Source organism: Rhinatrema bivittatum, chromosome 11 (genome assembly GCF_901001135.1).
Source record: "Rhinatrema bivittatum chromosome 11, aRhiBiv1.1, whole genome shotgun sequence".
In the NCBI taxonomy this organism is placed as follows: Eukaryota; Metazoa; Chordata; class Amphibia; order Gymnophiona; family Rhinatrematidae; genus Rhinatrema; species Rhinatrema bivittatum.
In genome coordinates this window covers 96027897-96041745 of record NC_042625.1, presented here as the reverse complement: position 1 = coordinate 96041745, position 13849 = coordinate 96027897, and the positions used below count along the sequence as shown (strand labels likewise).

General features: G+C 49.9%; 1 protein-coding gene across 1 annotated transcript in view; it reads right to left on the bottom strand.

Annotated features, from left to right (window-relative positions):
* Positions 1-13849, bottom strand: part of PSMB2 (proteasome subunit beta 2) — a 32384-nt gene that overhangs the window by 1879 nt on the left and 16656 nt on the right. The window contains exon 4 of the mRNA XM_029571434.1: positions 1200-1362. Coding sequence (XP_029427294.1) covers positions 1200-1362 — 163 coding nt within the window. The remainder of the gene's footprint in view (positions 1-1199; positions 1363-13849) is intronic.

The window sequence follows — 13849 nt, the reverse complement described above, 5'->3', positions numbered from 1 at the left end:
CTCCTCGCTCAGGAGAAGTCCAGCTCGCCTCGCCTCCCCCGAGTTTTAAATCAGCTCCATCTGCCCGGGGGGCCCGGCTGCACTTGGTGAAGAGGAGAGGCTGGGGGAAGGCGCCTTTTAGCTTTCTGCCCCAAGAGGCAGGGCACGTGCGAGCTGCCCAGCTTATTCTCAGGGATACAGGAGAGGGCCGGCACTGGGGCGACGCGACGGGGGAGGGGCAGGCCGATCAGACATTGAAAAAACAAATCTGTGGGAATGGTGGTGGGGGGGGACGGACGGGGGACTCTCGTGAGAAGTCTGGGGAAACTTTGCTTCCGCTTCACACTGCTTAGAGGTGAGAACGGGTGGTGGGGCAGGACTGAGAGCGCCCCAGGCTGTGCCGGGACTCACCTGCCGACGGCACACTTAGTCCTGAACACCACAGATACTTCTGCATGTTTTGGGGAGATGGGGGAGGCATTTCTTGCAATGTATTATTTTAGGTATGTGAGATAGACCGGGAGCGTGGGAGTGGGAGACAGGTCTGATCTGTTTTGGAGATTTTTCTGTTTATGATGTAAACTTCTTGGTGAAAAATGGCAGCTAATACATACGAAAAGCAAAGGAAAAGTAAGATCTCCATGTGCCATATCCCTCAACACCAGAGCACACGGCAGGGTCAGATTTCAAAGCGTTTTACCTGCAAGAATAGCCTATCCCAAAAATTAGCACCCCCCACCCACAGCGTGGCGAGCAGTGCAGATGATGCACCGGGGGAGGGGGAACACACACGCAGACTGCACACCCTGCTCCCTAAATCTGCAAAACCTGGAGCAGGGGAGAACCCCGGCACGGAGCCTGGAGCGACACGAAGATTCCCCAAAGAGAACAGGGCCCAAGGCAATTAGTGCTCCTCATCTGCCTACCCCCACCTCTCGGCTAGGACAATGCCCGCAGGGCTGGCACTGACCGACTGCTGGAAACGTGGGAAAGCTTCAGAGCTCGGTGCTGCCACCCAATGTTCCCGACCCACGACTTAGTGCTGCAGCTCCTATGCAGAGCACTCGGAGGGCCGCGATGGAAAAAACCAACTCCACTGGCACAACAGTGCGTGAAAAGCCGTGAGCCCCAGCCTCACACTTTATTTAAGTCCTGATAATAGGAAGACGTAAAGGTGTTCTTGCATAATCCTGGGTAAGGCACTGCTCGGCTCTCCTCACCTGGCTTGTAATGGCGGTCCAAGATGCTGAGCGTCAGAAACGCACCGTATCCATGCGCTGCAAAGGGAACCTTGACCAGAGCTGCCAGGTAATCCATGTAGTACAGGGAGGGGCCGTCGTGCTCGTCATAGCCGGCCAGCAGGAGGTTTACATGGTAAGGGGTCTGCAGACAAAGGGAATAAAACACTGAGAATGCGGCCACTGCAAAAACAACAAAATAAAAGACATCACAAGACGGCCCGGCTCATCCACTGCAAAGCCTCTGGAGCAGAAAAGCACTGGGATCGGGACCCAGAAAGCGGCTGTGATGCAAGTGACATGGGAAGAGAAAAACCCTCAAGGAGCAAAAGACTCAAGAAAGACCCAGAACCAGTCCCACTGGCCGGATTAAGCAGAATTGCCAGGTGCATCTTGACATAGCACATCCTGCGAACTCCAGTCTGACAGGCTGAGATCATAGCCTAGGGTTTAGGAGTCCGCTTCAGTCCTGGCACGGTGTGTAGAAAAGAAAGGTATTTGGAGATATCAGCCTGGAAGAGACTGGCTAATATCCCAGAGACCTCCTTGAGCAAGCAGAGTCAAGTCCTTGGATAAAAGTTCACCAATGTCCCCCATCGCAAGGTCATAGGCCACCTTTCCTCTCTCAGTGTCACGGGAGGGCACGGAGCTAGCAATGGCATCTTGTATAAGCCTGGATACCCGCGTGCAGCCATATCATTAAGTACTTTGGTACGACAAGGTTCTGGAAACCCTGAAGGACAATAGAAAGGGAATGAGACTGCTGACACTGAATGCATGAAAAGCTGGCCCAGGATCTGCAATATGCCCAAGGCAGCTCAGAAACACTCCCTCCTTCCCCAGATGTATTGATTTAATTAATCAGCAGAAGATCAGTCCTTTATGCAAAAGCATCTTGACACGAGCTCACAAAGGTCGGAGCTTAAACCGCAACACGTGGTACAGAAGAGAACTCACAAATGATTGTGTGACTATGAGCTCCCAACTTCTGCATGTGTGAGATGCTTAAGCATAAATAAGTGGTGTTATGCAGCCTAATTAAATCAATACATCTGTGCGAGCTGCAGCTCCTGAGAGCCTTCCCGCACTGTGCCGCCCCAACAGTTCAGATGGAAATAAAAGCCCTTCCACGCCGCCCCTCCCCTACCTCAGGAAGGTGGAACAGTAAACAGTGGAGAATTATTCTTGCACTTGGTTTCCTGTTTATACCTTTCACTACCTGATTCTCCCAACTTTGCTGAAGGGGTTGTTGCGAGTTAATGGCTGTATTATGATCTAATGGAGTGGCCTCAGCCAATCAAAGGGCTGGGATTCTGCATAATTAATTTGTGCGGCGGCTAACAGCGTAATTGTTCTCACAAACGTTCAGCACACGAGTGACTGCGTTCCAGCTGGCCAAGGCCCCTAACACCTGCAGGGTTTTCCTGGCTCGAGCCGATGTCAGTGTTTAGACTTGGCTGCAGGCGAGTCTCATTCAGGGCTTCCAATCTGATGGAACAGGGTGCACTCGGTTGGGAAGTCCACACCCAATTTTGTGCGTACAGCTTTACTCCTGATGTAACAAGGAGTTGTGTGCACTAACATCAGAAAAATTCTGCAACCAAATTAGTGCTCCTTCCTGCAAATGCCACATTAATCGAGGCACTAGGCTACTGCTTCCAATGCAGAGGCCGAACTCCTGTCTTCCCAGTGCTGTTAGTCTGCGGGGCTTAACCTGGAGCCTGGCAGACCTTGGGTTTGACCCTGGATGGAAAATCTTATGTTTTTATGGGCACGAAGTACATCTTTCTGCACAGATTTTTGCGTTGGTGGGCAACTCCTGATGCACTAGGACAGAGGAAGGCAGCTCTGTAGTGCCACAAAGAGGCCCGGTTTGTGACAATACATGAGATGTACACGACTTCATACCATGGATGCACAGCATGCAAATCCGCCTCATACATATTCATGGTGGATATCCTGAAAGCCAGGACACTCCAGGATCTACACTGCCTCCTCCTGCATTAGCATATCTTTAGCAATTTGTGGGGGCCTGAGCAAAGAAACATGCACATTTATTTATTTATATATACATACACATACCGGTGTTCGATTTTACATATCACATCGGTTTACATTTAAACAAAATTTGCAGGAACTCATGCGTTACCTTTGTCAAATACATTAAACATTTAAATATGGGGATTGTTAACAAGGGATATAAAAGAACATGGGGAATGGCTAACACTACGGGATGCTCGAAGGGGTGCACAAAGGGAAGTGCCGCTTTGTCGCGCCCCTATGGCGCACGACGCCTGGTGTTCTGGCGCTGTTTAACGTCCGCCACAGTCCTCAGTGACATCAGAGGGGGCGGGTCTCCCGATCAAGGATCCCCTCTCAGTTCCAGATGGATTCTTTCACTTTTTTTCCTTTCTTTCTGTCTTTCTCATCACTGTTAGTTATTTCAGGGAGCCCGGTGGTGATGGCGTGTGGCATCCCTGTGCGCAGGCACCCGGTGTTCTGGCTGACATCGCAGGCAATGGAGGGTGAAGGTCACCAGGAGGGTCAGCGGGACCTGAACCCCTGCTCCCCTCTTTTGGCAGCATTCAGTATCGAACGGGAATGGAGAACTTCACAAGAAAACCAATTACAGCCAAAGAGATAGTCCAAAAGGGAAGTAATGAGAAAAGGCAGAAAGCAGAGCTGGGCTGGGCTGGACTCAGCAAGGGAGGCGGCTGGGGCAGTACTGGGAGCCCGGGATCTGATTACCCTACCCGGCTTCTGTTCATCCCACCAACGGGTCTGGGATTGCAGCTCCCAGGTAATGATTTGGGGGGGAGATAAGCCACTTCCCAGCACAACAGGGACACTGAGAGGAGGGAGTCAAGGTGCATGGGTTATAGAGGGGGAGAGAATTGGGACAGGGGGGGGGGTCTATGGCACCCGAGCTTAAACCATCCCTGCGTAAATGAAGCGTGTCGGGGTAGCACAGATCGCAAGTACCCGAAATGCTCAGGAATGGAAGGAGGGAAGGCAGCGCACTGCCCTCGCCCTCAACAATAAACGTGTTAAGGCAGGAAAGCAGCTCCGCAAGCTCCCACAGCACTTACTGGGGGGGGGTTGCACACAACTTTTGTCGCAATCAATGTGATGTACAATAAACCGACCGTGGGTGCAGGCGCAGCAGCCCGCGTTCAGTGCGGCTTTCACAGCTGTGGCTACGCACGAGAGCAGAGCACCAAGGTCTAAAACCCGAGCCCCAATGCTTTCCTCGTCACAAGAGAGAACATGCTAAGTCTGCCCCTCTGAATGAAGCTCCCAGAGCAAATCCTCTGCCAAGAGGGACAGAAACCAGGACGACTCGAGGCCCTTAAAAGGTTATTCAGCTAAAAGCTTCCCGTCCCTCCTGTTCATCCCAAGCCCACCGCCACAGAAACCACCACCAGAGGCCAAATGTTTAGATAAGGGAAGTCTGGAGCCTACGCCAATGTTACTGATCGGGGACCGGCTGCATTCAGGTAAACCAATTGGTACAGAAGGAGAAATCTGATCATTTCCTGCTTTCAGCATAGTCTTCTGACAAAGTTTACTTAACTCCTTTTCCACATTAAACATAAACAACGGTTATTCACTACTCTCCAGCGCAGTGATTTTTCCTAAGGCTGAAGGACGTTTTTAATGTCTTGAGTTCAAAACAAAATACCTATATCCATATGTCCTGCAAGGTCCTGCTCCTTCAGCTCCAGACTCCGATAAACACCTACAGAGAGCCCTGCTAGAAGGAGGGCTGAGAAGTCAAGTAAGAGACATTACACCCTCATCTGCGTAAAGCAGGAGAGAAGCGGAAATCTAGCCTGGATAGGTCAACGGGGCTTTATCTGCTGTCATTTACTCTGTGTGCCCTTCCCCTAAAATGTGGCAAACTGCACCAGGACAAGTCAGCTTCTCACACCTAGGAAGAGTTTCCTCTTAAACACGCAGGCGTTCAATGGGACATTTCTTATCATCTGAGAACTGATGAAGCAGAAGAGATTCAGGATCACTTCTCAGGCCAGCAGAGGCCATGCTCACCCCTCGTCAATCCAGCAGTTCACAGGATCACTGCTGCGGTCCCCGGATGTGGAAAAGGGGCAACTACACAATTACTGAGCCTCAAACCAATATAATCACCACATAGTTAAATATGTTGGCAGCAGGGAGAATAAAAAACAGAAGTCACTTCCAAAAATATAAAATTGGAATTTGTACTCAAAAGGTGGATGGATGTAGATGGCAGGTTTGTTTATATAGAGAGATTGCTTTCTCCGTACGTTTTATTACGTTCTCATTCTCACTGTAAATCACTGCAAGGCTGGCGGCATCGGTGAGTAATAAATAAAGGTAACAGATGCTCCCTCACGCAGCTTTCGAGACCACGAAGGCCTGAAGGACGCACGTTAGTAGCCCCCAAAGCGAGCAATTTTTAAACAATTCTTAGCATTAGAAAAGGTATTGCTGCTGATTTCCTTTTAACTAGTTTGAACCTCAGCCTTCTGCTTTCGCCATATTGGAAATTATGGGGCAAGATTTGTACCCGACCCTACCCAGCGGGCACGATGGCTGGATCTAGCAGGGCCAGAGCCAATGCTACCAAACAAGGAGGCGCTGCCGCGTTGGGGTTGATGCCAACAGGGAGGGCGGTGCATGACTGAAGGGTCGCCTAGGGCGCAAAATACCCTTGCAGCGGCCCCGTTCATGAGCAGGACAATACAGCCAATTAAACAATTAAAAACAGAAAGGATGACGAGACTCTGAACAAAAGCAAAACCTTGTGCTCTATAACAGATTCGTCTGTCTGCAAGCACCTCCCATCAGTTGTTTTCTGTTGGGATTTTTATTTGCATCTCCCCACAGAGACAAGGTGGAGATGCCCGGCTTTAATGTCTCCGAACCACCACAGAGAGCGGCAGCAAACTAAAAATGGCTTCGGCCCACACCATTAGGGCTCTCGTTGAAAACGATCATTTTCAAACGGTCCAGAGGGGTCAGGAGAGCACGGCCAGGACGCGCACGCGTGTACGGCGATAGGCAAGTAAGAAAACTTTTCACCAACTTCTCCAGAAAATAATTTCCCCATTTTCAACTCGTTACATGTTCAACTATTTAATTAAAAAAAAAAAAAAAGAAAAAAGCAGTGATTAGACGGAGCGTGAAATTCCGCAGAATTCGCAGCTGAAGGAAACAGTTGTGATAAATACATTGAAACAACAAAATCAGCACGGGGAGGCTGGGCGGTGATAGGCAGCAGCGTGACATCTGGCGGAAGCCAAAGTCACAGGGAAAGAGGGGTGGAGGAGGGGGGCGTGAGGAAGCATCCTGCCGAGCGTGGACACTGCAAGAGGAAGCGACTCTGGCTTTGGACCAGGGCCAGCCCCTGCCACTGGTAATTAAAAGTAACGACATTGCTGAGATGCACTTTGCTTGGGAAAATTTAAATAACGTTCAGAAACTTTGCATGTTCAGCAATGTCACATTCTCACTCTATCCCAGCAGGTACCTCGTGTGTCACTGGGGGGATGGAAGAGAACCAAAGGGGAAAAAACCTGGCAGGAAAGGAGAAAAAAAAAAAAAAACAACAAACTTTCTGCAGTCTGAAGTTTGAGTTTCAAAGCTCAGAGATCAGACAGGCCTCAGGCAGCCCTTCGGAGATCGCGTGGCTCCGTCACGACGAGACGCGGGGTGAAGGCTGCACCGTCCCCACAATTAGCAGCCTGAAGGTGGTGCCGGGAGAGGTCGGCTCCTGTAATCCCCGCTGGAGCTCTCCGCCATCCCCTGATGAATTATCCACCCGCATCCTGTGAGCAATCAAACGAGGCCCAATCCCTCACAGAAGTCAGAGGCGAGGGGAACGTTCCTCCCCCGCCCTTCCTCGAGTGACCCATCCTGTGCTACCTCACACAGGCAGGGGGGAAAGGCCGGGCCGCGTCCCAGGCCCAGCTGCCGCCGGCCAGTTCCAGGCCACATCCTCCTCCCTGCGTGTGCAGGCTGTGCCGATCTGCCGGCGTACAATTAATACATCAGTCTGCTATGCAAATGTACGCATTTGCCAAGTTCTGGGTCAGGAATCTGAAGATGCGATTCTAATGCCAAATGGTAGACAACACAACATATTAATTCCCCACAACACCTTAGGCCTTGGAGTCAGCTAAAGAACAATTAGTCGCTAGCAGTCTGTAAACAGAAGCCTCCATTTCCGGGCTTGCTGGATTAAGGATAGATTATGTTGTGGCAGGTTTTATCACCTACCATCAGATGCAGGTTTGATAGTTTGCTTGTGAATCGTGCTGCCATATTGTAATTAGAATGGTTTCAAATTTAATGACATGAGACGCAACATGGCACAGATGCTCGATTATGCCAACTAGTTAACACAGTATTAGGGGATTTTTTTTCCATTAATTTCACTTGCTAATCCAAAACCGCCAAGTTTTTGGATCAGTCGCTCTTGAGGAAAAGCGTCCAAGTGTCCATTGCCAAGGCACTGCTGAATATCCCTGAAAGACGCACTCGCCTTAATGGTTAGCCTCCGATTCCAGTGTTTATACCCCGGAATCTGAGCGGAAAGACCAACGCCCTGCTGGCAAAAGAAAGGACAAATCAGGCAATTAAGAGATGCATAAGTACCAGCTCAGTAAGGCAACCCAGGCCATCATCTTGGCCGTCCCAGAATGAAGCCCTGCAGCCTCGATGCAGCTCTCCCAGGGCACCTCGAGCCCAGGACAGGATGCGCAAGCTCAGCTGCCTCCCAAGGGGTGACCCTGCTGCAAATATCTGATGGGGTTTGCACCGCAGATCCCAAACTCAGCAAGGGCTGCTCTACCTGGAACCATCGTAAAAATATTTCCCCACTTCTAGACTGACAGCCCAGATATACAGGGGCTGAACCCCGGAACTGGGCCAAGCACAGTGCATGCAGGGAAAATGCTGCCCCTCCTGCACAGGGCAGACGTGGGCTCATCCCACCGGGTATTTCAGGCCCTCTCATCCATCATCAGAGTGAGACCCAGACCCAGGCAGAGGTGCCCTTCAAGCACATTAGGAGGGTGCACTATACCTGCCACAGAGTGTGCAAATGTCAGCATTTATTGCTCTCAAGGCCTGCTAGTTTCAACTTCTCCAGCGCAGCTGCAGAATCCCGGGAAAGGGCTACACAGATAGCTCAGCACCACACCAAGATTTCTATCTTTCCTGCATTACTTCTGGGGAAAGCAAGAAGATAATGATGGGAAGGAGAGAAAGGCGGAGCGCTGTGGCGCAGGATTATTCTGCAAAGCTCTCAGCCCCAGAAGCAGGGATCTCTGCTCTCAGCAGGCGGCTTACGGGATAGCACATACATTCCTGAGTGAGAAAGCAACACCATCGCACATAGGAGCCCCTGGAGAGGGGGGATTTACACCTGCAAACTCGTAACTGTATCAGCACTGGGGAGAGAAAAAAAAAAAAAAAAACAGCACAATGCCAAAGGAAAGAAAATAAAAATTAAACCGAGCGGGAGCCCGAGCCAGGCCACGAGCAGGAGCAGTCCGTGCCACATGCACAGGTAAACCGAGCAGGAGCCCGAGCCAGGCCACGAGCAGGAGCCATCCGTGCCGCATGCACAGGTAAACCGAGCCGGAGCCCGAGCCAGGCCATGAGCAGGAACCGTCCGTGCCGCATGCACAGGTAAACCGAGCCGGAGCCCGAGCCAGGCCATGAGCAGGAGCCGTCCGTGCTGCATGCACAGGTAAACCGAGCCGGAGCCCGAGCCAGGCCATGAGCAGGAGCCGTCCCGTGCTGCATGCACAGGTAAACCGAGCCGGAGCTCGAGCCAGGCCACGAGCAGGAGCCGTCCGTGCCGCATGCACAGGTAAACCGAGCCGGAGCCCGAGCCAGGCCATGAGCAGGAGCCGTCCGTGCCGCATGCACAGGTAAACCGAGCGGGAGCCCGAGCCAGGCCATGAGCAGGAGCCGTCCGTGCCGCATGCACAGGTGACTTCATGATGGGCTCGGCTCCTTACAAGCGCGGTTTTATTACTGAGAGATCAGAAACCTCAGTGGAGCTGCTGAGGGGGGGTTCAATGGATCGTGGCTGGGCTGTGGGTGGCACAGGGACCTCTAACACAATGAGGGCAGGCACCACCACCTTCCCTCCCTCCTTGCTACAATGCACAGAAGACCTAAACCCTGTGGCCTGAGTCATGGGGACCAGGCTTCAGCTTTTAATTTACAAATCCGCACGGTCTGATGTGGGATGTGAGGGGAGTCCTGCCTGGTCGTCTGCCCGAGACAGTGGAGCAGGAATGAGAGAGGATAAACCCAAACCTGGAGGAGGAGCAAATATTCCTCACGCGGTCACCGCCCATGGAATAGCGCGGCAGTTGCTCATTCCTTTTTTTTTTTTTTTAATATTTAAAGAATTTTAATGTCAATCAAATCAAGATGATAGCACAAAACATAAGCACAGATAAAACATGAAGCATAAACCATAACAATAAATACGCCTTGGCATTAACCGCATGCATCAAGGTGAAACAGTACAGAACCATGATTGACGCTCATTACTTTTTTTTTGGCCTTTTATAGAATTTGAAGGTTACAAGTGGAACAGGGCTAACACGGTACTGACAGAGAAAGTAAATTCAATGAGAAAGAAATAAAACACACCAGGAAAAAATCTCAGTAAATCTGAACAAATGAGGCGGGAGGAGGGGAAATCTATGGGGCACCTGGACACTAAAAATAAAATTGAGTGTATTTCAGTTTTTATTCTGTTTTCATATTAGAAAACTGATTTTTTTTTTAATTTACTGACCATTCACCAACTGGTTACAAATCACAATAAAATAATTTCCCTACCTCCAAATTGCTTTTGATCTCAAACTACTGCTACTATTGTTACATTCACAGGGTTTAAGCTGATAAAGGCTGCCCAGGTTAATATGTAAGCGTTTATGCTAACATTTTTTGTTCTGCAGTATTTTTAATTACCTGACATCCTGCTGTCTGAGGCTCACCTACCAAAACCAGTAATGAGAGGAGCTCGGTGCTCAAGATACGAACCAACGGATCGTAAGCAAGGCCTTTCTACATCTGTGACGAGCTCTGCAGAGCAGGTCAGCGGCGAGATAAAGCCACGTGCCCAGCAGCTCAAGAAGCCCAATCGCTCTAACCTCTGGTGGGAACCTGGGCTGCAATGCTCAGGGGTGCAGCTCACTTCCTCAGTACTTACCCCAGGCCTCCTGCAACGCCTCCAACATTCACTGCTTGCTGCTAGGCATGGCCAAGCTCCCAGAGCTTGCGCAAAAGGTCAGTCATACGCAATGAACTCAATTTACTTTCACATCCTTCTTGATCAATGTGCTTTACATGTACAGTTCCCAACATCTACAGCTTCACCGGCTCCCTCTTAAAGAGGGAAGTCCAGTTCAGACCTCTAACTCCGATTCATGATGGTTCAACCCTGCGTGGCTCAATGTGACAGAAAACAGATCGAGCAATTTCCAGCTTATTGGAATAAACTGAACTGAGAGCTGAAACAGAGTATCTAAAATTTAGGGGGGGAAAAAAAAGTTAAAGCAAAACTATTCTATGCATTTGCCACATTATCCAAGATCCTGAGTGGCTCACGGAATCACATTCTCTGAAGTCTCTGGAAATACAGGGGAGTAATTGATTTTCTACGTATATATTCAGAAAAGGACGGTTAAATGCATGGATGCATTTCTTTTATATTATCATCCGTCAGCATGTGATTGATGGATTATGGATGTGCATTGGAAAGCTGCAGGGAACTGTTCTGAGTGGAACTTGTAGGTTAGAAACACAAATAAATAGGCCACTGTAATTCACGTGCAACCTTATATCGGTGCCACAGAATTAAAAGGAGAGGCTTTCTACATAACCAAACACCAAACACTTGCAGCTGTAGTTAGGTGAAAGCCCTGTGCTCCTGTATCCGAGCGCATGGCTGAGAGAGGATCAAGCGAATAGCCCCTGGAATGCGACCGTGGTGTCAGCGCCTGGCGCTGGCCCGCAGGCACTGCCATCTGCAGCAGCACAGCATTTTGTCTCCGGTAAATAAACACATCTGCCTGTGCCAGTGTCCTCCCTACTGTGCTGCCCATCTGGAGCAGGTGAGCTGGAAGGCAAGCCCAGGCAAGGGGGCAAGCAAGGAGCAGCAGACCTCCAGGGAGATGGCACATCGAGGAAGACAAGAGCGCGGCAGCATGTCACATCCTGCTAAGTGTGTTTGCCAAGAAGCATGTTAAATTACCCTCGTTAGTGCTCTTAGTTTTAATCACATGTAGCAAATGGCTGTCACGGCTGAAGGAGGAGGCAGGACATTTAAAGTCACAGCTTCACCTGGGCCATCTGTTCGCCAAAAACACAAGACATCAGGTCTCTGGGGCGTGTGGGGGAGGGGGAGGGGGGCGGGCGGGCATAGAGAGAGGAGGCAGGCAGGATTAATGCCACGTTACAATGAGAAATACAAAGCAGAGCAATTCAGCTGGGATGAACACTCCCGGCCATCAGGCGAAAGGGCGAGCGTTGCACAGACCTGGTGAAGTCACGAATGAGAACAAGAGTTGGAAGCACGGCAGCCCGCAGTCCCTCAGACAACACGATGAGAGATGTGCCGTGTGGGCCGAGCCGAGGTGGCTGATGGTTTCCATATCACGGGCGAGCGTTACTCCTGCTCCCATAAACGTTATTCTGTGCGCCCAGTACATTTCCTTTGTAACAGAAGCACAGAAGACCGTGTTTTGTTTTTTTTTAAAGATGTAATACTATACACCTTCGGCCATTTCACTGAAAGTACAAACACCAGGCGGAGGGCACTCAGAATCAAACAGCAAGTGAATTGCTGGAGCCTGTACTTCCCGCTTCAGGGGACCAGTGACACCAGGCCATGCCCGGCTCTCACCCACACTTAGGGCCGCCGGCCTTCCTCTGGCGTGAATAAAAGAACTGTAGCTCAGGGCCCCCAACCCGAAAGCCGTCTGCACAGCAGCTGCTCTCCAACTGGTTATCACTATCCACCCAAGAGCTCAGAGGACCCCCCCTTCTCTCTTCCAGGGCTGCACACGATGTGCACAGACTGGGTCGGTACCACCAAGGCATCTTCCACAGCAGAGCTGGGCATCGGCTTTATCTGAAGGCAGAGATGAGGGGGATGGGGCTCAGGTGCTCGTCGCTGGCAGACAGAGCTGCTCCTTCCCTTCTCATCTTCATTTTAGCGTCAGAAATAACTTTATCTTAAAAAATAAATGTACAGCTTCCCCCCCCCCATCCCCCATCCTTAAGACACAATGAAATAAAACAAATATATATATATAAAATAACTAACACCCTGTCACACAACGTTATCTGTGTCACGGTCGAGAGCCAGCTGCAAACACTCGAATCAAGTCTTCAAAGGCTTGCTCAGATAGGATCTTAAACTTAACTCGCCAAGCAGTAGGGCACCAATGCAGCCTACACAAGATGCTCACGAACACTAACCCCAGAGGTTGCATTTTGTGCTATCTGCTGGGCTTCTAACGTGGACTGAGGCAATCCAACACACAAGCTACTGCAGTAGTCAAGTGTAGAGATTAGCAAGGCATGCAGATCCGGTTCGGAGTAATCCGAGGTTAGAAAAAAAAAGTTTAAACCACATTCTGAATCCGACGCCATCAAAACTTCTGTATGTCAAACCCGATCTGAAATCCATTCTTTGCTCCAAAGTGGAAATCAGATGGTGGAAATCTAGACAAAATAATAATAATCTCTGACTTTTTGATGCTCAGAACAAACCTATTCTCTGATAATCAGACTCCGATGTCAAAGCCAATGGGAAACCTGAGCAAGAGCATCAGCAATAGTGAATCCAATTGGAAAATAAAACTTCATGCCTGTACAGATATCAAGATTTACAAGGAGCCGACAGAGAGAAAATTGTAACACATTAAATAAATAATATGGCAGATCGTGCCAAGCCCTACAGTCCCACCAGGAACCACACAGGCTAATGTGGTACAATTCAAAGGCGGCAGATATTCCCAATAAAACCATGAAAAAATCTGTACCACCCGGAAAACTGTGACAAAAACCATCAAAGGTAGAGTTTCGGAGCTACGCACTGCACAGAATCCAAACTGAAAGTGCATTTTACTCTTCAGTGAAACCGTGCAGCTGTCTGAGCACCACATTAGCTAGAAAAGTTAGTGAGGAACTCGGATGCTAATTGGTACAAAGAGCTAAGTCTGCCTTCTTCCATGCAGGCCGCACAGAAGCTGTTTTCAATAATCCTTCGGACAGAGAAGCATCGACCAACCCAGCAAGACGGAGACTCAGATCAGCCCTCCTTCTTCAGAAGCTCTGCACAAAGGAGAGAAGATGAAACAACTCGGGAGGAATAATAATAATATTCCGGCTTTAATGGATACTCATTCAGTGTATTCTGATACAAATCCAAACTCAACGCTGGTTTTGTCTTTCAGCAGAGCGGTGCAAGGCTGTCTTTAACCGAAAGCAACTCATGGCAGAACCAAGCAGCACGAGGGTTTCTTCTACTGCCACTACTTCTAAGGCGTTTTGCAGTGTCTCATGCATCACAGGTAAACAAGCGGCCCACGACTGCTCCACGTTACACG